This window comes from Amia ocellicauda, chromosome 8 (assembly GCF_036373705.1).
Source record: "Amia ocellicauda isolate fAmiCal2 chromosome 8, fAmiCal2.hap1, whole genome shotgun sequence".
In the NCBI taxonomy this organism is placed as follows: Eukaryota; Metazoa; Chordata; class Actinopteri; order Amiiformes; family Amiidae; genus Amia; species Amia ocellicauda.
This window is the reverse complement of record NC_089857.1, coordinates 4,175,632-4,202,623: the sequence shown is the minus strand read 5'-3', so window position 1 is coordinate 4,202,623 and position 26,992 is coordinate 4,175,632. Positions and strand designations below refer to the sequence as shown.

The window sequence follows — 26,992 nt, the reverse complement described above, 5'->3', positions numbered from 1 at the left end:
CTGTGTATTCAGGGGGAATCTGAGTCATAGCAGAGAGAAGGGGGCTCTCTATGTGTGTGGCCCTGCAGGGATGAAACACACAGGGAGAAACTGTTCTGCCCCCAGGATATTATATCCCCATCAGTCCAGGAAATGACTGGGTTGTGGCGAGTGAGCCATGGCAGGCCGAGAATGATGTCTGCTCCAAGAGAATCAATCACAAGGAAGGGCAGTTGTTCTGAATGAATCAGACCGATGGACATGGTGGTGGGGCTCATCTCTTGGGACACCAGATTGGAACCAATGGGCTGGTTGTTGACAGCGGGAAGCGGAGATGAGGCACACACGATGAGAGAGGGATGTGGTGTTTCATGACTGTTGCCCTGTTGATGAAATTCCCTGCAGAACCGGAGTCCAGCAGCGCATAAGCAAAGACGTGAGCTGGATCCGAGCCCAAACATGACACTGAGCCAGAGTGATAAGCAAGCACAGTGTTGCACACATCCCCTGGCGATCCTGTGAGAAGGAGGAACCAGGATGACTTGGACATGCAAACCGGAAATGCCCAGACTAGTCCACAATACAGGCAGAGCTGCTGCTGGAATCTCCTCTGTCTCTCTTGAGTGACAGGTGTGTTCTGGCCAGTGGCACAGGCTCCGTCTTACACACGGGGTTGGGTGTGTGGCTGAGACTGGCAGGCGGACGAGACACAGGAGTGGACTGGGTTCCCCTTGTCTTCATCAGATTGTCCAGTCTGACCGCCAGCTGGATGAGATGCTCCAGGGTGAGCGCCTTTTCTTGGCACGCAAGCTTGGATTGCAGGTCCTGGTCCAGTCCCCGACTGAACACAGTGAGGAGAGCCCGATCTCCTCATCCGTTGATGGCTGCCAGGGTCTGAAACTTCAGGGCATAATCCGCAGCAGACGAGAGGCCCTGGTGCAGTGCAAGGAGTTGTTCCCTGGTGTCTCTGCCTTCTGCTGGGTGGTGAAATACATCCTTGAAGTGAGTGAGGAAGGCCGTCAGAGACCTAGTCGTGATCTTAGCCTCCTCGGTGGGGAAGGACATAGGCAGGGAAGCAATGTACAGCATACATTGCAGTAGAAAACCCTCGCAGTGGTCTGGGGAGCCGTCATATTTCCCTGCATCAGCCAAGTGGACCGACTGGACAGGAACTGCAGTGGCTACAGCAGAAGCTGGAGCAGCAATCACTGAGGAAGCAGGTGGTTGCTCAGGTAAGTGCTTGAGAAGCTGGTCCAGGGCAGTCTCAACTTGCCAGAGCATCTGCTCATGATCCCCAAGGGTGGTCAGTACTGCTGGGACCATTTGGAGGTGAAGTTTTCTGTAACATACAGCAGGACACGGGAACAGGGAAACCCAGTTGCGGTGCGTGATGAAGGTGGTCAGACAGCCGAGGGTCGAAAACCAGCAGGACGGGGCAAACAAGGGCAGGACGTGGTCATAGTCACAGGCAAGGGTCGGGTGATCAGAGAAACATAGAATCAGTGAAGTCCAGTTCATGGTTATAAGGCTCTTACCAGGCACAGGGAGACTGCTCAGAATTGTAGTAAACACTGACAAAACTTTGCAATGAATGAGGGTTAGTGAGGGGTTTATATGTGGAACAGAAAACAATGTTGGGAGGTGCAGGGCGTATGGGAGCAGAGGGTGATCACAGAAGTGCACAAGGGTTTCAGGAATGTTGATTGAATGATGGGAGCTGGGAGAAGTGACTGAAAAGGAAGGGCGATGGTGACATCTAGTGGGGAAAATGTGGAAGTGCTTAGACTGAGGTTGAGGAGTGCTGGACTGTAGCCATGACAAATACATTCTTATATGTAACGATCAAATGCATGTGTACCTTCAGATTTAGTTTTCCTTACAAGAAAAAAACTATAATGTTAATTATAAATTAATCAAATGTTTATGATTTATGTAATAAAAAAACAAAAAACAATTGTGCTATAAAATGATTAATTAATGCATACAGTGAGGTCATCTACAAAAAAGAATATAGGTAACAAAATGTCTAACTTTTTGAAAAGAAAGAAAAAACAAACACAAAAACACACACATATTAGATATAGACATCCCCTGAAGATACATCATAATTGGTTCTGAGCCCAGTGATGTAAGTCAAGACAGATGTTGAAGCAGAAGCATCCCTATTCAAAGCCATCATGAAAATTCAGGAGTAAACAGTATACAGTTAAATTAACCATAAAAACAGTTATGCGAGAGCAGAGGGATGATTTCCATACAAGCTCTGACTGCATAATTAAGCTCTGGGGCCCAGCCCTGCTCAATGCAATTTTGCTGACGTAAGTGCGACTGTATGTCCTATATTCCAATACACTACAGCGTAAAAGAAATACACACATTCCTTCTCACATGTAGACGCTATGGCTCATAGCTCTGATCTACAAACTATTAAAACTACTGTTTTTGTTCTCCTGTGTAACATTTAATACTAAATACAAAAGTCTACATGTGGTTTAAAAATAATAATGAATAATACTTTTTAAAGTACAAAAGCATAAGTTATACTGTTTTATTTGTCATAAGAAAATATATGAAACAATATTTGCATTGATTGGAAAAGTTTCTGAACAATCTAGAAGAGAACTCAAGCACTGAGAGCTGGTTCCCAAAGGCAGGTCTACATGTACATTGGGAGGACCATGGGGAAGGAGGAGATCATCACTGGGAACTCAACAGAAAGATTTATTGCACGAGGAATTTCCACATAAACCTGTAAAAGAAACAGAACTGCAATCAAACCTCGATCTGCCTGTCAGATTCTATCAAACAGTCAGGTATTATCAATTGCATCATTTTACTTTTCACCAAATTACATTTGATTACAATAATTTATTGCCCGTTAGGAAATTTAGATTACAACATAATGCATATAAAATACATTCACCCTAATATATGAACAGAACACATACAACACACACACACACACACACACACACATATTACACCCCGGGGAATTATGCAATTACGTAAAACGTATGATCAAGCATTGCCGCATAATAACCCTTAAGACCATTAAAAATGGAGGATAATGCTGAGGGCGAAGGCAGTATTGATCGCTTTTGACAGAGAATGCCACTACAAAAGTCACACTGCAAATAAAACAGCAAAAGAGAGAGAAAAAGATTTTCCTGGACAGGTTTTTGAACATGGCGGAAAACTCTTTTGAAAAATGTGCAACGTTGTTCTGGACCATCAGAGAAAATCTACCATTGAAAACCACCTAACCAAATCACAGAAGCATTTAAACAGAAAAGCTTCATCACAGGGAGAATCTCACATGCAGCGTATACTTTCAAAGTGTTTCAACACAACCACAACAGCACAACGGGAGCGCTTGGATGTTGTCCGTTACTTTATCTGTCAGATGAAACCCAATGTTTATTGCTGAAGATTACATTGAGTTTCATCAATGAAATGTGCAAGCCAATCATTGACCTAATGCATACACTTGAAAGCCAGAGACAGTGCACTCTCTTTGCTTTTGAGAAAATGGAAGAACTGCTGTTTTTCTTTAAGACACAAATTCAGTTTTTGGAGGAAAACACTCAAAGGTTTCTCACAGCTGAAGATGTCAACAATTTAATAACTGATCAAAGTAGCAAGTTGGTGCATCTGTTTCATTCAACTGTAGACAACACAGCTGAAAAGCTGAAGAAGTACATCAGTGATACTGAGAGTGAGCAGCCCGCAATTAAGTTTTTGAAATGCGTATGGATTTTGAACCCCAGAAGAGATTCTGTAATGTCTCATGTCAAGGAGGATTACGCTTCAATTCCTGGATTCAGTGACATTCCAGAAGAGGAGTTTGCTTCCTTGTTCCCTGTGTGGAACCCTTTTATCAGTATCGCTCCTCCCCCCACAGGAAAGACTTTGAGTCCCCACAAGTTTGGGCACCACAGTTCTCGCAGGAAACCTCATAATTCAGTCATAATATTTGTATTTGAGTAGAATAGTGTCTGTATGTGTGTGCTTGTGTATATCCATCCCCAGACAGAAATGTGAAAAAGAGCCTCCATTTCCCACAAAAATAGACACTGTGTGCTTCCCCCAACAGAGAAAATAGTTTGTCCTGCAAATTTGAGCTCTGCAGTTGTCTCAGGAAACTGTGTGCACTCCTGGGATGCCGAGATAAAAATGTGATAAAAATGTGTCTGTTTGTGCAAGTTGCAATATGAAGGCACGCATTGCAACAAATACGAATGTCCCTTTGTGAGCGTGTTTGCAGCTATGAGGGAGAGAAAGATGAAGGAGGATGAAGAGTGAGAAAGAGAACAACAGAAAAGTTTATGTTGTGTAAGAACACAACAAGTCCAATTACTTTTAACTACCGGGTTAAACTGACCCAGAATATCATCTAGTGTGTAATTTTTTCCCCTTTTATTATTTTTTCTTAAAAATTGTCTATAAGTTCATTACCCCTGCCTAGAGGATTAGAGGAAGGCTCAAACTGAAAAAAAATGAAATAGCTTTTCAGTGATGTTAAACTCTAAAAAGGGTCAATTTGACCCACAACATAACAGGAGGGAGACATACACATACAGACAGGTGACAAATTAAAGGAAAAACCTGAATCAATGAGTGGAGGAACATAATGAATGCAGATGCCTCCAAACAGGTGTGCTGCATGATACGATTAAGCAATTAACATCCAATCATGCTGTGGCATTCATAAAAATGCTGAGCAGGCCCAACTGACCTTGATTTTGGATCAAGGTGGCATGAGGAGAGTTCAGTGGTGCAAAAACCATAGGCACTGGTCTTAGATGTGGAAAAAAGTGACATGGCCATATGGTATCCTTCACCATATTCTCGACAAATGGGCAAGTGCATGTGTGGTTACACCAAGAGAACAGTACAGGCCTGACTGCTTGCCCTCTACAGTGAGGGGGTCCAGAGGCTCTTTTATGATGTGGGGGGCATTTTCCTGACATGGTTTGGGGTCCACTTGTCCCCTTAGAGGAAAGGGTCACTGCAAATCATTACAAAGTTATTCTGAGTGATCAGCTTTATCCTACGCTAAAACATTTCTATCCTGATTCGAGTGGTCTCTTCTAGGATGACAATGGCCCCATAGACGTGGCATGAGGGGTCTGATGCAGGACAGTGCTCTGTCTGAATGCCAAATATATTATATTCGCACCACTGCTGCAGCAAGATTGTGTAACCCATGTATGAATTTAAGTTTTGTGTATTGCTCCAGAGAGGACAGGTGCAGTAGTTCTGTGTAGCTGATTTTTAGAAAAACATTTTCATCCAAGGCCATAAAGAGAACAGAAGACAAAGGAGAAGTGTGCTATAAAGTTTGGGGTACCTCACTGATGTCAACTAGTTGCCCAGCAACCAAAGGGAAACATCTTGTATATGATAGTATGTTCTTTAGAAAAACTTTAGATGCGTTTTGCCGACTGACCAACTCCGGAGCACCTCGTTGTAGCTGAATAAACTATTTTGGTATTATTTCAGTTAAATCGAGTATTCCTTGTCCTTGTCTGCCTATCTATTGAGGGAGTAAAAGTTCTCCCTATCAAGGGGTCACTGAATGGTTTGATAAGTAGGAACATGATGTGAATCATATGCTATGGCCTTCACAGTCACCAGATCTCAACCCAACTGATCACCTATGGGAGATTTTGGACCGATGTGTTAGACAGCGCTGTCCGCCACCATCATCAAAACGCCAGATGAGGGAATATCTTTTGGAAGAATGGTGTCCATCCCTCCAGTAGAGTTCAGAGACTCATAGAATCTGTGCCAAGAGCATTGAAGCTGTTCTGGTGGCTCGTGGTGCCCAACACCTTACTGAGACAATTTATGTTCCCTTAATTTGTCACCTGTTTTACATATACACAGTGCCTTTTAAAAGTATTCAGACCCCTGACCAATGCTCTCATATTTCTGCATTACAAATGGTACATTTAAATGTAATTCTGTTTGATATTTCATTTTAAAACAATTAAGCTTAAAATCAATTATTTTAAGGTGACATTGGTTTTAAGTTTGTAAATACCTGTAAGAAAATTTAAAAAACTGAAATATGTTGCTTGTATTAGTATTCAACCCCTGTTCTGTGGAAGCTCCCAGTTTACACAACTTACACAGTTTACACACATTTACCTTATCATTGGCCTCCACCTGTGAACCAGTTGCTGTCACAGTTATGGATAAAACCCCTACTATTGTAGGATCATTAGTCAGGCTGTGAATCTGCAGTAAAATGAAAACCAAACCAAAGAGGATTCTAAAGAAGTTAAAGATAAAGTAATACACATGTATTAGGAAAAGGGTACAAAATAATATCCATGCATTTGGATATCCCAGTGAGCACATTTATATAATAATCATAAAGTGGAAGCTGCATCACACCACCCAGACACTGCCAAGAAAAGGCCATCACTCAAAAATCAGCACTCAACTTTGAATGAGTTCAGTGGCTGTTGGAATAATGTGGCTAACAGTAAATCATAAGTAAGAAGCCATTACGCAAAAAGTACCATCTGAAAGCACATATGGAGTTTCACAGAAAGCATGAGAGTGACCCAGCTGTGTTTTGGTAAAAGGTTTTGTGGTCAGATGAGACCAAGTTAGAGCTTTTTGGTCAAAACTCAAGCGCTATGTGTGGCGCAAACGTAACAGTGCCCATGCCTCAAGACACACCATCACTAGTAAAGTAAAGTGGTGGCAGCATCATGCTGTGGGGATGTTCCTCATCAGCAGGGAAAGGGCATCTTGTTAAAACTGAAGAAAGAATGGAAGAAGCAAAATACAGGGAAATAGCTTCAGTCCACAGAAAATTGGCCTTTTAGCAGGACAATGATCCCAAGCATGAGGCCAAAGCAACATTGCAGTGGCTCCAGAACAAAAAGATACATGTCCTATAGTGGCCCAGTCAAAGTCCTAATATTGAGAATCTGTGGCACTATTTGAAAATTGCGGTCCACAAGCGTCGTCCAACCAACTTGTACAACCTGGAGCAAATCTGCCAAGAAGAATGGGCCAAAATCACTGTGACACTGTGTGCAAAGCTAGTACATACCTACCCCAAAAGACTTAAAGCTGTTATTGCAGCAAAAGGTGGCTCTACCAAATATTAATATGTAGGGGTTGCATACTTATGCAAGCAAAATATTTCAGTTTTATTTCTCTTAAAAATATTTCCCAAAATAAATCCAGTGTCTCTCCAATAATTTAGTTTTAAAATAAAAGATCAAACAGAATGGCATTTCAATGTACCATTTGTAATTCAATAATATGAGAGAATTGGTCAGGGGTCTGAATACTTTTGCAAGCCACTGTATGTACACACACACACACAAGCACACACAATTCTAATAGAAAACATCTTTCAAATCAATTACATGACTTGATAAAATGATAATACATATAAAGTATGGCTAAAAAGTCTTCTTCAATGAGGTGCAAGGAAATTATAAAAAAATATAATAAAATTTAAAAAAACATACGTACCACAACTAGGTATTCCACTTTCAAAATGCCGCAGTTCTGTATTGAGAAGGAGGTGTCCAGAGGTATTCTGGGCAACTCTCCACTCCATGTTCCCGTTTTTCCAGAAAAGAAAGGCTCTCCTTCCACGGTGACAATTTTTTTAACATGGGACCTTTCTTTTCCTCTAGCATAGAAGGTCTGTTTTTGCTGAATATGTACCTTTGGTCTGATGGTGCGGGTGGAGCCATTCTCTATTTCCGCAAAGATTCTTATTGATTCACCTGTTGGTTGAAAGTACAGACCAGTAAGGGATCATTTACATGGACAAATAACAGTCAACATTGCACAAAACTACATGTAGACACTTCCATACTGAATTGAAATGGTGGAAATGGTTAATGAAGGCTTTATTGTCAGGTTTCTCCAGGCATTCACTTGAGGTGATGCTTGTTTCTGATGAATTTTGTTCTATGATAAAGTGAAGAAAACAGACTTGAGGTACTTTGACTTTGAGTTACAGGATGGCTAAATATGAAGTTAATAGGACACTTGCAACCAACTATACTGGGATAAAATGAAGACACAAATAATCAGTATTAATTACACATTGAAGGGGTATTTAATTCAGGTAATACATATACAGTGAGGGAAAAAGTATTTGATCCCCTGCTGATTATGTACGTTTGCCCACTGACAAAGAAATGATCAGTCTATAATTTTAATGGTAGGTGTATTTTAACAGTGAGAGACACAATAACAACAAAAAAAATCCAGAAAAACGCATTTCAAAAAAGTTATAAATTGATTTATATGTTAATGAGAGAAATAAGTATTTGATCCCGTATCAATCAGCAAGATTTCTGGCTCCCAGGTGTCTTATACAGGTAACGAGCTGAGATTAGGAGCACTCTCTTAAAGGGAGTGCTCCTAATCTCAGCTCGTTACCTGTATAAAAGACACCTGTCCACAGAAGCAATCAATCAATCAGATTCCAAACTCTCCACCATGGCCAAGACCAAAGAGCTGTCCAAGGATGTCAGGGACAAGATTGTAGACCTACACAAGGCTGGAATGGGCTACAAGACCATCGCCAAGCAGCTTGGTGAGAAGGTGACAACAGTTGGTGCGATTATTCGCAAATGGAAGAAACACAAAATAACTGTCAGTCTCCCTCGGTCTGGGGCTCCATGCAAGATCTCACCTCGTGGAGTTTCAATGATCATGAGAACGGTGAGTAATCAGCCCAGAACTACACAGGAGGATCTTGTTAATGATCTCAAGGCAGCTGGGACCATAGCCATCAAGAAAACAATTGGTAACACACTACGCTGTGAAGGACTGAAATCCTGCAGCGCCCGCAAGGTCCCCCTGCTCAAGAAAGCACATGTACAGGCCTGTCTGAAGTTTGCCTCTGAACATCTGAATGATTCAGAGGAGAACTGGGTGAAAGTGTTGTGGTCAGATGAGACCAAAATCGAGCTCTTTGGCATCAACTCAACTCGCCGTGTTTGGAGGAGGAGGAATGCTGCCTATGACCCCAAGAACACCATCCCCACCGTCAAACATGGAGGTGGAAACATTATGCTTTGGGGGTGTTTTTCTGCTAAGGGGACAGGACAACTGCACCGCATCAAAGGGACAATGGACGGGGCCATGTACCGTCAAATCTTGGGTGAGAACCTCCTTCCCTCAGCCAGGGCATTGAAAATGGGTCGTGGATGGGTATTCCAGCATGACAATGACCCAAAACACACAGCCAAGGCAACAAAGGAGTGGCTCAAGAAGAAGAACATTAAGGTCCTGGAGTGGCCTAGCCAGTCTCCAGACCTTAATCCCATAGAAAATCTGTGGAGGGAGCTGAAGGTTCGAGTTGCCAAACGTCAGCCTCGAAACCTTAATGACTTGGAGAGGATCTGCAAAGAGGAGTGGGACAAAATCCCTCCTGAGATGTGTGCAAAGCTGGTGGCCAACTACAAGAAACGTCTGACCTCTGTGATTGCCAACAAGGGTTTTGCCACCAAGTACTAAGTCGAAGGGGTCAAATACTTATTTCACTCATTAAAATGCAAATCAATATATAACTTTTTTGAAATGCGTTTTTCTGGATTTTGTTGTTGTTATTCTGTCACTCACTGTTAAAATACACCTACAATTAAAATTAGAGACTGATCATTTCTTTGTCAGTGGGCAAACGTACAAAATCAGCAGGGGATCAAATACTTTTTTCCCTCACTGTATCAAATGCACTGCTGAAATTGCAGAGGAAACTCTGTCTGTCCTCTTCTGGTGCAATTTCTGGGCTAGCATTTTCATAGTGTAGCTTCAGCACAAACATTTGTTCAGGAGTAACAAATGCAGAACTGTTGTGTAGTTCTTACCGAGGGTGTAGGCCCTCCTTTCAATTCTAGCACTTAAGGAGATGGGAGCCGAGGCACAGCACAGACAACACACAGTCTTGTTTTTCGAAGCCATCTGTGGGGCCTGCAAAAACAGAACAACTGAGAAATGTGCGATAGTTGTTAAAAAGCAACATTACATACAGTATTTGTGTATGCTAGCAAGACTGACCGAGAGACAACACTACTGGAGTATTTTATATTTCTATTTTGTTATGCTCATCTGTTTCTTCACAACAGCTGAGTGAGAATTTGCTCCAGTACTGGGTCATTCTCCCAAAACATGTACCACTAGTTTAACAGGAGTGTCAGAAACTAAACATGTCATTATCTATTATATTCTTGTGTTTTTTAATTATTAAATGACTTATATAAAGACATGAAAAAACATAATTAACCAACTACATTTTGTGCTAGTGGCATGTTTTTACCACCCCTCCTATGGTTTTGATTGGAACAAAGACACCAAAAAGGTGTACAAAAAGTATGCAAACACATATTATATTGTGTTCTTGGTTGTCTGATATGTTCATTTTAACATATCAACAATGTCTGCATGCATCTGTGGGTGTTTGTGAGAGTCTGAATGGGTGGATGAAAGGATATCTCTTCAAATGACTGCCTGTATGTTGTCTGAGGTTATCATGTCCTTTTTCCTCATTCAGTTACATAGAAATGAATGTGGAACAGGAAGTGATAATCTTGGGCTATATACAAGAAGTAATTTGCAGATATCTCAAAATGATTTGCAGATCTCTATAAATGATGTTGATGTTATACATGTAGAATGAGAGTTCAACATCGATTCAGGTGCAACATTTATTTTTCTTTCACTTGTGTTCTGAAAAATAATAATACAATAACTGTATCAGCTACAGCAGCCTTTCTTCCTGTTCTGACCAATTAGTTGTTAAAGAACACATTTAAGACTTGGCTGCCAGTGAACCTCAGAGTGCCACCTAGTGACGGGATGCCATTATAACAATTATATTATTGTTAAGTTAGTACTATTATTTTTTTTAGGGGTACCTCTTTTCCTGGCAATTCTGTTTTGTTTTCACTTATCTTCTATGTGCCACACTCTCCCCGACTTTTTAAAATGTCACCCCGACATTACCTAGTAATTAAGGAAATTAAGGAAAAGTTTTTAACACACAATCAGTACCAGTGTTCTTAGAATGTATGTCACATTGAGAGATCTCTAAATAAATAGGAAGTAATTTGGAGATATCTCTATATGATTTGCAGATATCTGTAAAGCATTTAAAGATATCATTCAATATTTGAAGATATCTCTAAATTATAATTTGGCTTGCCATAGGATGTCACATTTTTAAAAAGTTTCGGCCATGTTTGAGTATGCGTTTCATTCTATGGCACATCCACCATAACAACTTGCTACCTGTTTTGGGTTATTTATATTTTTTTCTGGTGTTTTGCTGCTGTAGACTTTCATAAAAGGTGTCACAGTGAAGAATTGAACAGTGAATTTTTTAACTAAATATGGCACTTGAGATCTGTGGTCGTGTTTGTGTGCTCCACCAATGGGAAACTGCGGACATCTGAGCAACACGAACACGACCTGCAACAAACATAAAATAAGCAGACAAATAACAACCTTTTAATTGTAATTAGATTGTATTCCCTATGACAATACTCATGGCCAATGAAAACCATTTTAAATTACTTTAAATTTACACATACTAACCCATCTCAATTAAAAATTTCCACCAACAGTAGGTTATTTATAAATGCGAAATAAATGCTCTTATTGGATGCAGAGTGCATGAAAATACGTCCCTTTCATGTACATGATTTCGGGACACCAGTCTCGCAGCAATAAATTAGTTTTAAATATTGCATAACACTAAACGTATTCTCATCCAAATTTGTATGAAACCGACCCTTTATTCGTATGGTTAAATGCATTTGATAAGTTCACGACTATGTAGTTTCTATTCAATACTAAGTGTGCGCTTAAAGACACTGAGTGTTTCTTAAGTGACGTGGGAATAAAATCGTAACTAACGATCTAAACATTTTGTCATTAATTAATATGTAATATCAGTCTAAAAGTTGTGTATAATGAATACGTAAGGCAGACAATAATTGAGCCATTTTAGTTAAAAGATATAGGCTATTCATGTTTGTGATGACTAGAAAGCATGTGTCAAAATGGTGTCTAACAAACAGCAACTTTTCATAAATCTAAACATTAATTACACAAAACTGTTAAGAATTTTGCTATTAAAACTATCATATTTATTTCCTCATTTTGTATGCATGGTAACAATGTCTGTTAATATATGTATTCATAATTATTATTATGTTTTAAATATTGCCAAGTTGGTGCACCCACATGTTTTGGGAGAATGACCCTACTGTAATCAGATGCAGTGACAAAATGTGCAAATACAAAACAATATTTTTAACATGTAAGAAATGGTTTGCAGGATTGCAGGACATTCAATTTATGTTCAATGTTGTGAAATGTGAAACTGCAGTTTAGAATATTGATACATACCAGCAGTTCAGGACATTGAATATTAACAGGGTTGATGATGGTAAACTCCTTAAAAAATGTTTTGGGCAGATGCCACGGTCTGTGCAGTTTGGCCTCCAGTTGGTAAACCACTTTGCCATCCTTTCCCTCAAACGATGATGGTAATTCTCTGTTTTCATGCCGGGGGGGGGGATAGGGGTGTGTGGGGGACACATACATACATAGATTACTACCTCACCTGCAACATTTTAGGAGCAAATAAATTCAGACCTAGGTCTTTAAAAAGTATCTGTTCTTGATAATTAAAATAAACAATTAAATGTATTTCTAAAATTTGCTAGATTTTTCATTTGTATTTGGAGACCAAAATGAGAATCTAACCAGCTAAATTATTATTTAAGATGTCTGAGTATATATATATATATATATATATATATATATATATATATATATACACTCACCTAAAGGATTATTAGGAACACCTGTTCAATTTCTCATTAATGCAATTATCTAACCAACCAATCACATGGCAGTTGCTTCAATGCATTTAGGGGTGTGGTCCTGGTCAAGACAATCTCCTGAACTCCAAACTGAATGTCTGAATGGGAAAGAAAGGTGATTTAAGCAATTTTGAGCGTGGCATGGTTGTTGGTGCCAGACGGGCCGGTCTGAGTATTTCACAATCTGCTCAGTTACTGGGATTTTCAGACACAACCATTTCTAGGGTTTACAAAGAATGGTGTGAAAAGGGAAAAACATCCAGTATGCGGCAGTCCTGTGTGCGAAAATGCCTTGTTGATGCTAGAGGTCAGAGGAGAATGGGCCGACTGATTCAAGCTGATAGGAGAGCAACTTTGACTGAAATAACCACTCGTTACAACCGAGGTATGCATCAAAGCATTTGTGAAGCCACAACACGTACAACCTTGAGGCGGATGGGCTACAACAGCAAAAGACCCCACCGGGTACCACTCATCTCCACTACAAATAGGAAAAAGAGGCTACAATTTGCACAAGCTCACCACAATTGGACAGTTGAAGACTGGAAAAATGTTGCCTGGTCTGATGAGTCTCGATTTCTGTTGAGACATTCAGATGGTAGAGTCAGAATTTGGCGTAAACAGAATGAGAACATGGATCCATCATGCCTTGTTACCACTGTGCAGGCTGGTGGTGGTGGTGTAATGGTGTGGGGGATGTTTTCTTGGCACACTTTAGGCCCCTTAGTGCCAATTGGGCATCGTTTAAATGCCACGGCCTACCTGAGCATTGTTTCTGACCATGTCCATACTTTTATGACCACCATGTACCCATCCTCTGATAGCTACTTCCAGCAGGATAATGCACCATGTCACAAAGGTCGAATCATTTCAAATTGGTTTCTTGAACATGACAATGAGTTCACTGTACTAAACTGGCCCCCACAGTCACCAGATCTCAACCCAATAGAGCATCTTTGGGATGTGGTGGAATGGGAGCTTCGTGCCCTGGATGTGCATCCCACAAATCTCCATCAACTGCAAGATGCTATCCTATCAATATGGGCCAACATTTCTAAAGAATGCTTTGAGCACCTTGTTGAATCAATGCCACGTAGAATTAAGGCAGTTCTGAAGGTGAAAGGTGGTCAAACACAGTATTAGTATGGTGTTCCTAATAATCCTTTAGGTGAGTGTATATATATCACAGAAAAGCATACAGAACTGTCCGGCACTTAAGAAAAAACACACCTCCCTTTGCCCAGAATATGTCATATGTCCTGACACTACACTAGAATTCTAAAGTCTAAAGTGTGCAGTGTGAGAGACAACAATCTTCAGTTATGTAGCTGTTCCTGGATTTCTTCTTGTTCCAGAGAGGCATAGCAAGGTATGAGAAATGTTCATTATTGACACCTTTTAATTCTTTTTTATTTTAATTCAGTCAGGTACTTACATCATGGGAATTTGAAAACTGAATGAGTACACGTGGGTTCCTGGCTGTAGGGTATTTTGTTCTGTAGGGAGGAAATAATGTATAAGATTAAAGTACATACATTATATATATGTATAGCACCTCTGAGGTCATATTTCTGTTTGTTGAAAACATACACAGCAGAGTGGCAATAGCTACTAATCTATCTTAGTTAAGAAATGCTGATTTGGATAGGGATGCTAAGTTTGTAAACAGGCTAATTAAAGGTAATGTTTCAGGGAGTTACTGTGACCTTAAAAGGCAAAGTGAAATGAAAAAAGAGGTGGTGAAATTTAAAAATAGGTGGTAAAATTTAAAATCGTGGCACAATTTAAAAACAGGTGGTTACAAATATAACTAGGGTCGCTACCTTGGATATCATGTCAGTGACGACACTGATTTGTTTCAGAAATATATTCATAATTTTATATTTTATTACAATTTAAGCAGCTTCAAAAGATGTGTAATTAAATTATGTGGTGATAAGCAAATGGATTCAGTATGCTATATTACAATCTGGAACAAACTCCCCAGCAATGTGGTAGATGCTGAAAATTTGGGAACATTTAAAATAGACTGGATAGGATCCTTGGAACACTTAGTTATTAATGCACACCAAACGAGCACAATGGGTCGAATGGCCTCCTCTCATTTGTAAACTTTCTTATGTTCTTATGTTCTTATGGTTTGATGTGGTCGAAGCTTTTCATGATTTTGAAGACATGAATCAAGTCCCCACATAGTCTCCTCTGTTCCAGGATGAAAAGGTTCAGTTCCCTCAGTCTCTCCGAGTAGGACATTCCCTTCAATCCTGGAATAAGCCTGGTTGCTCTTCTCTGAACTGCCTCTAGAGCAGTGTAGCGTTAAGGGGGGGGGGGGTGTATTGTGATAAGAGCATTCTAGCCCTGAGCTGGAGCTCTGATCTAAAGAAGACTTCTCCCCCAAAAGTTACCAGAACTCCTGAGCTCATCGGCCCATGAACTGTTCTATGTCAAAATGACAGTTTAGGGAGTCGGCTCACCTAGAATGGGCCAAATGGCTAGGAATCCCTGCTGTGAAAATGTCTAGGGAATATGGTGTGGAGGTAATAAAACCCTTTGAAGCAGGCGAGACCCGAAATCCCGAAACAGAGCTACGAACCCAGGCAAACCGGCATTTCCAAAAGATGGCATGGATTGGCATCAGGCATGAATCAAGCCTCCTCCAATAGGAGACTGGGGGCTGGCACCAAAATCCAACCTCGCAAACTCATGAACCAATCACCTATGATCTGAAGGCATAATAGGCAACGCACAGCACTTTCGCTCTCTCACCTGAACCGGTAACTCGCTGCCTCAACTCAACTTAGCTCTGTTGCCAGAACCGGAACCGGAAACCAACCAAGTCTTTGCCGGCGACAGAAGAGTTTAACTGGGAGAAGAAGATTGAGCTGTACAAAGAATTCTTTAAAGAACTTTACTAAGTAAAGAACTTTAGAACCTGCACCTGCCCACCTGTACCCACCTGATCAGTGGAGTGTATGCAGCTGGACAACTGACTAAGTTGACTGTAATACAGAAGTGTTCAGTAATTTAAATAGCTATTGAGTCTTAAGAAACTTGACCCTTGGAAATGAACTGGGCCCTGCTTTCCTCAAAGACTTTGTCTTCAAATAACTACAGTGGAAAACCCTGCTTGCCAAGAAGACATCCTGTGCACAACCTTGGAGCCTTCAAGCCAGTGGAAAATCTGTTTGGAAAAGACTATTTTCACGAAACCCCAATGTCCAGGAGCATCGACTGAGTGGAGGTTATTGGACAAAGCCGAACTGGACTGCCTTTGTCCCAAACCACACGGACCTCGTGCCGTGTGTTTTTATTTGAGCCCGAAGGCAGAGAGGCCTCTCTGCGATGAAGTTCAGATAAGTTTAACAGTTTGGTGTTTATTATTCATGACATTTGAGAAATCAATTAGAAATGTTATTCTGTGAGTCATAAACTTTAGAATGTGTAATATCATTTAGTATTTTCTTAAATATAAATGAGTTCTGCATTAAACAGTTTTGTTTGACAATTTTAGAAATAAAATCTGTCAACGCCGAGAAGTATCTTCTCATTCATATTTAACTGTTTAGTCTGAAATTGACACACGTTAATAGACACTAGATTATAGGTGGCCCTGCCTATCCTTAATCATTGAACAGTAATCAATTAGGGAGAATTGTGGTTACAAGAAATGATAGAATCTTTCTCGGCACCCAAACGTAAATGAGACTGATATATAGAACGAGAAGTTACTTGACATAAATACTAACCTGCATTAGTTATTTGATATTTGACTAATAATACTAATGAGAGACTCACCTTCGTCTTACTAACCGGTATTGTAGTCAATTGATGTTTGTAGATTGGCCAATCTTTGCTATGTTTAGGGTTACCGTGGCTCCAGATTAATCGGAGGACGTGAGACCGAACGGGATTGGGACTAAATTTAACTACATTAATGTGTAAATTAACCATTTAACTAAAATGCATAATGGATGATGAGTCTATAAGAACAGCAGATGGGCTGATGACAAAGTTAGAAGACTTTGAATTTATGTTTTGCTTTTTACATGTGAGTAGATTTTCTCCCAGACAGATGCTGTTTGACAATGGATTTTTCATTTTGTGAAAGGAGTGCTGAGAGGCTCATGGACACTATGGAGGAGTTGAAGTCAGAGGAGGCATTTGAGAGGATTTTCAATAGAGCAGCAGATGTTACAGAGGATCCGGAGCTCATGCACAGAAGATAACGTAGACAAGGTAATGAGGATCCCAGACAAGTTTATAGGTGACTGTATGACTCCATCCAAGTGTTAAAAGTCAGATTGGTAAGCGGTATCAAAACCTTGAATGTTTGAGATTCATGGAGCTTCTAGATTTTGACAACTTCCCTTCATTCAGAATATACTTTCCCTTTGCTGCATTCAGAAGTCTGACAGATAACTGGCCATTTCTTTGATCTGGTAAAACTGAAGTCAGAGTTGCAGGTGTTTTACAGTGACAAGAAGATCCAAGGTGGCAGCATTAAGCTTTGTGATTAATTTCAGTCAATGAAAGCCAGTCGACTGAACAATGCAATGCCTGAATTGTACAGACTTAGGTCTCCCATTGCCACAATCGAGTTTACATCTGCTGGGGTTGAGAGGAGTTTCTCTTGTCTGAAAAGACTGAAAAGTTACACAAGGAACACAATGGGACAAGAACGACTGAGGAACTTGGCAATCCTTGCAATTGAGAGGAAGATTCTAAAATCTCTTAGAAAGAATGCTCACTGGTATTTGAAGACCATAGACATCTTTGCCGTATAGACTTCTAGACAAATGGACTTCTCTTTTAAATAAATTTGGCACTCTGCCCCTCTCTCATGGTCCTGGTGACAACAGCCACTCTGCTTTGTGACCTTACAAGATCCAAAGAAAATGTATTCATAGCTCAATTAAGTTTTTACCCCCCAGTGCTTTTTCAATTACTGTTAAACTGCCAAAGCTTGATTTGTGTTGATATTTTACTGACTAGACTTCTTCTGACCTTACAAGATCCAAAGGAGACAGCCAGCCTTTACTTCTCTCTTGCTCTTGGAAGACTGGATGCAACAACAGGCCAGCTATGAAGATAATCTCCCAACATGTAAAGTGAGTGGAACCCTCCCACAGGCAGAAGAACTCATAACACACTTCAGTTTTGCTTTGATTTAAATAGTTCCAGATTTTCATGGTTTTTGTTTTTCCTTTTTAAATCAGAGGGTGTTGTGTAAAATTCCCACTGTAATGTACTCGGTGCTGCTTCAACCCTAATTTGAATGACAGGCTTCTAGTGACACATTACACACACAAAAGGTTAATTCCCATCCAGAGCCCACAGAGATTAGATGCGTCTTTCCCTCTCATTCACCTGCCCCTTTTTTATATTCATCCTTTGTGTTGTAATATGATATTTGTTCATTACGGAAGATGATGAATATAATAATAATAATAATAATAATAATAATAATAATAATAATAATAATAATAATTCCTGGAGTTAAACGGTATCAGAGTATAACAAATAAATGTTCGTTCTACTCTGATACTGTTTAACTCCATGAAATAAGATATTAAATTATATATATATATATATATATATATATATACCTACATAAGAAATAAGAGAAGGGGTTGTAGCATTTTGTGGTCTGAGGTCCGGACCACAGCAATTGAGTGGTCCGGACCTCTGCACAGTGGTCCAGTAGTGGTTCGGACCTCTAGAGCAAACTGGCATGTTTTTTTTTTTGTTTTTGTTTTCTTGGACAAAGCTTCTGAAACCCGTTTTCTGTAAAATATGTTGTCGACATGCATTAATATCCAAACTACAATCATAACCAATATGAACGTTTACTATAGCATACCATAGTATGTGTGGTGGTTTCTTGGATGGTTTTGTTATTTGTTTTGTCTAATGCATTTGTAACGCTCATTAAAATGTTTCCACTTGCTACCATCCAAATTCAAGAAATTTTGTTTAAATAGTTTACACTGGTAGGCCCACTTTTGTCTTTTCTTTTAAACCTAGTGAAATGTTTTGGTTGTACAGTGGATAAGATGTGCTATACAATCTCTTATTTTACATCGTACCATTTCAGAAATCTGGGAGGAGTTAATACACATGGAAATATGCAGTGCATTTTGTTAAAAATGTCTGAGTAACTAATTGGTAGGTAAATACCAATTGTAATAGATCTACATTCTGCATTTTTACAAATTGTCATGTAATAGGCTGCCAGTGATAAATTAAGGATTCCATAAAAACCGTGAATCTGAAGAAAAAGCTGCGGCAGCTATAAACTCGTCCAATTTCTGAACTGTGCGAAACATATATATTATTATATATGTTTATATATGTATGATTTTTAACTAGTGCTTTTAAATTATCTTGCAAATGTTAATGAACAAGCTTTTGAGTGATATTTTGAATACGAGTGGGTGTATTTGGTTTTTAGTATGATATGTGTTTGTTTTGCATGCCTCATGGTTTTATTTTAAGTCAATCTAAAATTGTATATAAACAGAGCTAGGGCACTGCTTTGGTTTGTTTTAAATTAATTGCAAGGGATATTTTACAAAAATGTGGACTAAAACTGTAGCAATCTTCTGCTGTATTTTATTTTAGTTTCGTGGGTATATGTTTCCCGCGCAAAATCTGTTTTGTCATTGTGGGCCTCAGTTTATGTGTATTTTGTATTGCCGTTTCTTTTTCTTTTCTGGAAAGATCCTGAGATGCTGTGATTTTTATTTTGTTTTAGATGCATGCAGGACAGCTGAGATTCTTTCTGCTTTATATTTTTGTGCTTGTCCAGAATAAACCATCACAGCAGAATTACTTACTGGGCATGATTTCTAGACACAACACAACCTAAACTGTACAGGAGTTGTGGGATCACGCCTGTTACACATTTACCGTTCATTTTTCAATGCACCAGATTAGTTTTTTTTTATATATATATATTTTATTTTATTTTGATGTTCACCTTTTGACACTTGATTTAGTTCTATGTTTTTATTGTTTTACACTTGCTTCACATGGTTTTTGTGTTTCTGATTATGATTTATATCAGGATTTTTAAATAGATTTTAGAAAATAAATAATCACAAGAATAAACATTTTGAATGTTTTTTTATTTTTGATTATGTAAAATAATAATATATACCTAATAAACAGTATTTAATAATCCTCACTGCTGAGCCTCTCGCCTGCACTGGTTGTTTGTTTGTGTGTTTTGTGTATTTCAAACGGTATGTTAATTGATTTTAATGAATAAAGACGTGTATTTTTTAAAGAAGAAAAATAAACCATGTATATTTAAAATCGTCTGGCTGCTCTCCCACAACGCCGCTCTCCTCCTACGCTTAAGCTGGCATGTATAGCACGTCATCAGCAAACTGGCAACGACATGAAAATAACTTGCACAATTTAATTTCTATGCTGAGATTACAGGCATGGTTTGTTTCTATAAAATAAGACAATGTTACCCTTCCACTTCTTAACCAACAATTTTAAAAGAAAGACTATCATGTAACCAAATACCAACCCTGCTAACGCACAACGTTGGGTAGTTGTAGGAAGGAACACGTCCAATAACAGAACCGTCCAGGGTAGTAATTTTTTAAATCATCAAAATCGATATTATGTACCATACAATAATTACACCATTTTAATTAGAGAGAGAACTGAGAAACAGTAATGGACTTAGTTTGTGAGTGTTGACTACGGATTGGGTTACTTGCTAGTGTGTTGTCCTGGTTGCATGCATAGTGAGGGACGTGTATACAAGGAGGAAAAAGGGAAGGAATTCTTACATTTAACGAACTTCTTGCAGTGATGAAAAAATGTGTCCTGACTGAGTTGTCTTCACGATTCCCATTATTTGCTTAATATGTGAAGTGTTGACATCTCAACGTGAAAGTGGTGGTGAATGAGCATGGCACTGCGATTGTGCTTGTTGCAATGAGAATTGTTACAATTTAAACATTGTTCTGGAAAAAATGTAGTTATTCTAAAGTAGAGGATTCACATGAAAGATAACATTATTTACAACTAAGGCGCGGCTATTTTGATACTAACTGTAGAGTAAGTTCAGACTACTTAACCCTCAAACCCAGTTCGTTTTAAACCACAGTAAAGTGAGCTCTGGTTTCCCTAACATGTTGCCCGATGCTGAGAGCTTTTTTACTGGAGTCATATGCACACACCTTCCCCTGTCTTCCTGGAAGGAAACAAATACAGATATAATGTGTATTATCTTACCAGAGGACTGTTGGATGAAGATATGTTTCAGTTTAAAGTACATTTCTTCTGCATTATAGGATATTGTTCTGTCGTTGTGACTTTCAGTCCAGTGAACCGAAGCTTTTCCTTTCGCACTAACTGTGAGATACTCCACCTTGATCTCCTTTGAAACGTCAAAAGTCACTCGTCCTGATATAACATCTCCTCTGGAAAACGTATTGCTCTCGTTCAGAGCATCGTAGCTGATTGACAGATTGGTCACCGTTCCCTTGAACATCTTGAGGATAAATCATATAAACACTGTAATGCTGCTACAAGTTAAAAAGAGTTCCTTGCGTTTAGTATTTGGTGGATTATATATAGAAAATACACAATCAAACGGAACTCATCTTCTGTGTTTTGAAATGTGAGGGCAGACCTCAGATTTCAAGTTCCTGTGCCAAATCCGTCCTGTGGACACAGCAGGGCGCGGCTGGCACACAGTCCCGCGGCTGAGCGCAGCACAATCAAAGCATTTCTTAATATAGGTTTCTGAACTTGCACCCAAATACACTTAGGTAGAGGGGAATTTGTAGCTATTGGGTTAAACTGAAGAGCAACAGATGCGCATTGATTATTGCTCCCCCTTTTAAAATGTATTTGTGCATTTTGGATGCACAGTGTGCGAGAACTAATTAAAACATTGGAACTGTTTTATTGTAAATCTCTTTATACACTTGAATTGTATGCCACTAGTTTTCAGTGCTCTAGCGGATATACCGGTTTAAACAATAATAACTTTCTGTCGAGGAATAATTATTATTAGGGGGCCAAGCAACGAAGTATTATTATTATTTATATATATATATATTTTTTTTTTCGCTGTTTTTAAAAAAAGTATAAAAACCAAACTGCTCGACGAAAACTCATGAAACTTCATACAGTGATAGATGGCTATGTAGTGCTATGCCATATGCAATATGGAGGCCATATGTCACATGGTCTGGTGGCCATAGTGGCTTAAGTGACACATTTTGGAAAATCAAAATCTTCTTCTCCGAAACCGCAGACGGGACAGATGTGAAACTTGGTGTGTGAAGTTATGTTATGACCTATATTCAGATTTGTTCAAGACAAGTCGAAAAGTCACATGGTTTGGCAGACATATTGGATTGGCCAAGAATCTTCGAAGATCTTCTCCGAAACAGTTGGTCCGATTGATACGACATTTTCTACACGTGACCTTGGCTAGCTCCTCTATCAGATTTGTTCAAGGCAAGTTGATTGAAGTAACAAGATGGCCGCCATGGGCCAATCAAATTTCAGAGATGGTCAAGTTGGAAATAAATGCATATGGTGCAGTATGGAACTATGTTAGAATGTATTGGACTGTTTAATACTTGACAGCATTGATCCCATAAGCAATGTGGTGGTCACTGGTCATTATTATTATTTTTATACTTATTTTTTCTTCTCTTCCACCAGAATATGTTCAAATGCCTATAACTTTTGAACCAAACTTGGCATGGATGTAGGAGGCTGGCATGGTCACTCGACTACAAAATGGCGGCATCATGTAACACGGTTTGGCAGCCATCTTGATTGTAGTCCAAACAAAAAAAAACAGTTTTCAAACATCGTTTTCTCAGGAACGGTAAAGAGTTGAGATATGAGACTTATAGTACATACTGCGCTTATATTAATACTTCATTTGGCTATTTTCAAAAATGAGATGTGTTTGTAGTGAGGGTTGTTTCAGCTGTAGAGACAGTGAAGGAAAGCGAGCGAGAAACCGAATGTGAAAGTAAAAAATATTCTTAAATATGAATCTCAACACACTGTAATGCAAGGTATTAAAATAAATACATGAACATAAACAGTGGTACAACAGCAATGACGCTGCTGAATCTGTAGTGGTGGGTTATTGCTTTCAAATTAAAGTCATTTCAAACTGAGATCACAACGAGTGCGTGACTTCCTCTTTATATCATGTTACCGATGCAACACGAGGGGCACGAATTTGTGCTCTTCTCTCTATCAGTGAAATCGTAACTAATGGTGACATTTTATATACTCAACTGTGCAAAATTTCTGGCTCTACACAGTATAATTGAAAGGGAGAACATAAGACATTTACTGTGCGAACTACACCCGAAAAAACGGACCTACTCACAGAGGCTTAATATTAATAATTGGAGATATTTGCCACTTATTGAAAAACACTGCATTTACAAGCTGTAATTATACACTCACCTAAAGGATTATTAGGAACACCATACTAATACTGTGTTTGACCCCCTTTCGCCTTCAGAACTGCCTTAATTCTACGTGGCATTGATTCAACAAGGTGCTGAAAGCATTCTTTAGAAATGTTGGCCCATATTGATAGGATAGCATCTTGCAGTTGATGGAGATTTGTGGGATGCACATCCAGGGCACGAAGCTCCCGTTCCAACACATCCCAAAGATGCTCTATTGGGTTGAGATCTGGTGACTGTGGGGGCCAGTTTAGTACAGTGAACTCATTGTCATGTTCAAGAAACCAATTTGAAATGATTCGACCTTTGTGACATGGTGCATTATCCTGCTGGAAGTAGCCATCAGAGGATGGGTACATGGTGGTCATAAAGGGATGGACATGGTCAGAAACAATGCTCAGGTAGGCCGTGGCATTTAAACAATGCCCAATTGGCACTAAGGGGCCTAAAGTGTGCCAAGAAAACATCCCCCACACCATTACACCACCACCACCAGCCTGCACAGTGGTAACAAGGCATGATGGATCCATGTTCTCATTCTGTTTACGCCAAATTCTGACCATCTGAATGTCTCAACAGAAATTGAGACTCATCAGACCAGGCAACATTTTTCCAGTCTTCAACTGTCCAATTTTGGTGAGCTTGTGCAAATTGTAGCCTCTTTTTCCTATTTGTAGTGGAGATGAGTGGTACCCGGTGGGGTCTTCTGCTGTTGTAGCCCATCCGCCTCAAGATTGTATGTGTTGTGGCTTCACAAATGCTTTGCTGAATACCTCGGTTGTAACGAGTGGTTATTTCAGTCAAAGTTGCTCTTCTATCAGCTTGAATCAGTCGGCCCATTCTCCTCTGACCTCTAGCATCAACAAGGCATTTTCACCCACAGGACTGCCGCATACTGGATGTTTTTCCCTTTTCACACCATTCTTTGTAAACCCTAGAAATGGTTGTGTCTGAAAATCCCAGTAACTGAGCAGATTGTGAAATACTCAGACCGGCCCGTCTGGCACCAACAACCATGCCACGCTCAAAATTGCTTAAATCACCTTTCTTTCCCATTCAGACATTCAGTTTGGAGTTCAGGAGATTGTCTTGACCAGGACCACACCCCTAAATGCATTGAAGCAACTGCCATGTGATTGGTTGGTTAGATAATTGCATTAATGAGAAATTGAACAGGTGTTCCTAATAATCCTTTAGGTGAGTGTATTTGACCACAAGAGGGGGAACTTGACCATGAAAACCGATTTTGTCAAAATGTGCCTGATTTATGATTAGGAGTCTGAAACCATACATTTCTCGACTGGAATCACCTGGAAGCCTCAACAGTATTATTATTATAATTTCTCTGCCATTATTTTCAAAAGCTTATACAAACAATACACTTGATACAGTGATACACAGCTGTGTAGAGTGATGCCATATGCAATATGGACTCCATATGTGAGATGGGCTGGTGGCCAGTTTGGTTTAAGTGACACATTTTGGACAATTTTCAAATGTCTTCTTCTCTGAAACCACAGGTATGATTGATGTGGAATTTTGTACACATGCCCTTGGCAAGATCCTCCATCAGATATGTTAAAGGCAATATGATTGATGAAACGAGATGGTTGCCATGAGCCAATCAAATTTGAGGAATGTTTAAATTGCATAAGGTGTAAAAATGGATAAATGGTACTGTGTAGATGTGTACTTGGCCACCTGCATTGCTGCTTGCAGCTATATTTATTATTATTATTATTATTATTATTATTATTATTATTATTATTATTATTATTATTATTGTAGCAGGTGGGACTGATCGATCGCACCGGCGGATGATTGGGAGTCGATGAGGCTGAATTGCTTCAGCTTGAATAAAAGCCATGCTTCCGGGGCAGGAGAAGTTTGTGTCTTCTGGGTCCCTGTGTGTGTATTTCACTGTGATTAGTACTGCTCTTCTGGTAAGCTGCTTTCATTCCTTTCCCAGTGGGATTGGTTGTTTTATGGGGTTTTCTGTTTTTATGATTAGCAGGGTTGACTTGCACTGTTGTGGCCATAAATAGCTGGAAATAGTCTTCCTTGGAGGTAATAGTTTCTTTTGTGTTGGTTTGTTTTAATTGTGGTTGATACTAATGGTGTTTTTGTATTACTTAGGAGGTTTTTAGTGTCAACCACCGGTTTTTATATTTTGTTTTGTATGGATTTTTTTTTAAATGTATTATAGTTCATTTTAAAGTAACGGTTTCCCAAGCTAGTGGCAATAAGTATTTTGGGGGCGGTTGAGGTATTGTTAGTGCGTTTGGGAAACTGTTCCTTTCGCTTTTCTGTTTGTGCGATTGTGCGTGTGGTTAGAGCCGTTTTCTGTGGCAATGCAGCGCTATTACATCGGCGCTTAAAGAGAACCCAACGAGGAACTGGGTATTACGACTGCTTTATCGGAGTCACTTATGTGGGTAAATTAATTTGGTGTTAAATTTTAATCATTTTTATCGGTGTTTATATATATATATATATATATATATATATTCGTATTTGGTTACATTTTCTCGGGTTTTGTTGTGGGGGAGTGTTGGAGTGTTATTGATGCAGGGGTGATTCTGTAATCGTTCCCTTCTCTTTGAGTATCGTTTTAATGGGGGACAACATTTATCTCTCTCTCTCCTTTTTGACGTGTCCAGTACTGCCATCGCCTGGTCGCCGAGTCCATTGCACTTGTCTTTTGTTAATAAAATATGTTTTATACTTTTTATACCGTAATACCCGTCTCCTTGAGTCATTTACTTGAACAGGGTCTGAGCGGAGAGCAAAGTCTTTGGTTAGGACTGACCAGGAGTGTGATCAAAATATTGGGGTTCCTCTTGTCCCAGGGGATATTAAGAGGTGGTGTAGTTCACTGCCACATTAACAACATAAAACAATTCGCCAAAGCTAACGTCTATTCGCTAATATTCGTAATGTATTGAGATTTTTGCCATACGTCTCATCTGAACTGAACATGCAGTTAGAGAATCTCAGTCAAATTATCCTCCTCTTGTTTTCCTGTGTGTGTTGAGAAGACGGATCATTTGTAATTTGGCGACTGTAAATGGAAAATGCTTCAGGTTACAGACGTATAGGATTTTGTTACCCGTACAATTTCATTCTGCTCTCTGTAGAACATTATGCATGTTCTTAAGTAGTGTGTATTAAGAGGCCACTGTAGTACATAGTGAGAAGTAGGAGTGGTTTTGGATCCCCAGAAGTAAGTGCAATCAATAGCAATAAGGTTAATGTAAGTTCCCAGATAATAAATAACAAATGCCTAACTGTTGAACCATAAATGAAGCCTTGCCACTCATCATTCAACACTCCTGGTCTCGTTTACACAGCTGTACAAACCCAGAACTCGCTACACATTTGTAATGATGCTGATCTTGTCAAAATGTCACTCTTGAGTCTTGTCAACAAATACTGTACACATGCCATAACATTATGACTAACAGGTGAAGTGAATAACACTGATAATCTCGTTATCATGGCACCTGTCAGTGGGTGGGATATATTAGGCAGCAAGTGAACATTTTGTCCTCAAAGTTGATGTGTTAGAAACAGGAAAAATGGGCAAGCGTAAGGATCTGAGCGACTTTGACAAGGGCCAAATTGTGATGGCTAGATGACTGGGTCAGAGCATCTCCA

At 39.4% G+C, this 26,992-nt stretch overlaps 1 protein-coding gene across 1 annotated transcript; it reads right to left on the bottom strand.

Annotated features, from left to right (window-relative positions):
* Positions 1-217: 217 nt before the first annotated feature.
* On the bottom strand, positions 218-21,520 carry LOC136755346 (arrestin domain-containing protein 3-like). Its single transcript, XM_066711853.1, has 6 exons — positions 21,117-21,520; positions 14,296-14,356; positions 12,382-12,529; positions 9,840-9,942; positions 7,483-7,742; positions 218-2,728 (listed from the first exon to the last, which is right to left on the bottom strand). The coding sequence occupies exons 1-6, from the start codon at positions 21,373-21,375 to the stop codon at positions 2,636-2,638; spliced, it is 924 nt and encodes a 307-aa protein (XP_066567950.1). The 5' UTR covers positions 21,376-21,520; the 3' UTR covers positions 218-2,635.
* Positions 21,521-26,992: the final 5,472 nt, after the last annotated feature.

Bases quoted from the DNA above. Each gene is read 5' to 3' on its own strand.
- LOC136755346 (XM_066711853.1), bottom strand. From the start codon at position 21,375: ATGTTCAAGGGAACGGTGACCAATCTGTCAATCAGCTACGATGCTCTG. The intron at 14,357-21,116 runs GTAAGATAATAC...TCCTCCCTACAG, and splicing joins CTTCATCCAACAGTCCTCTG to AACAAAATACCCTACAGCCA. The intron at 9,943-12,381 runs GTATGTATCAAT...CTGTTTTTGCAG, and splicing joins TTCAATGTCCTGAACTGCTG to GCCCCACAGATGGCTTCGAA.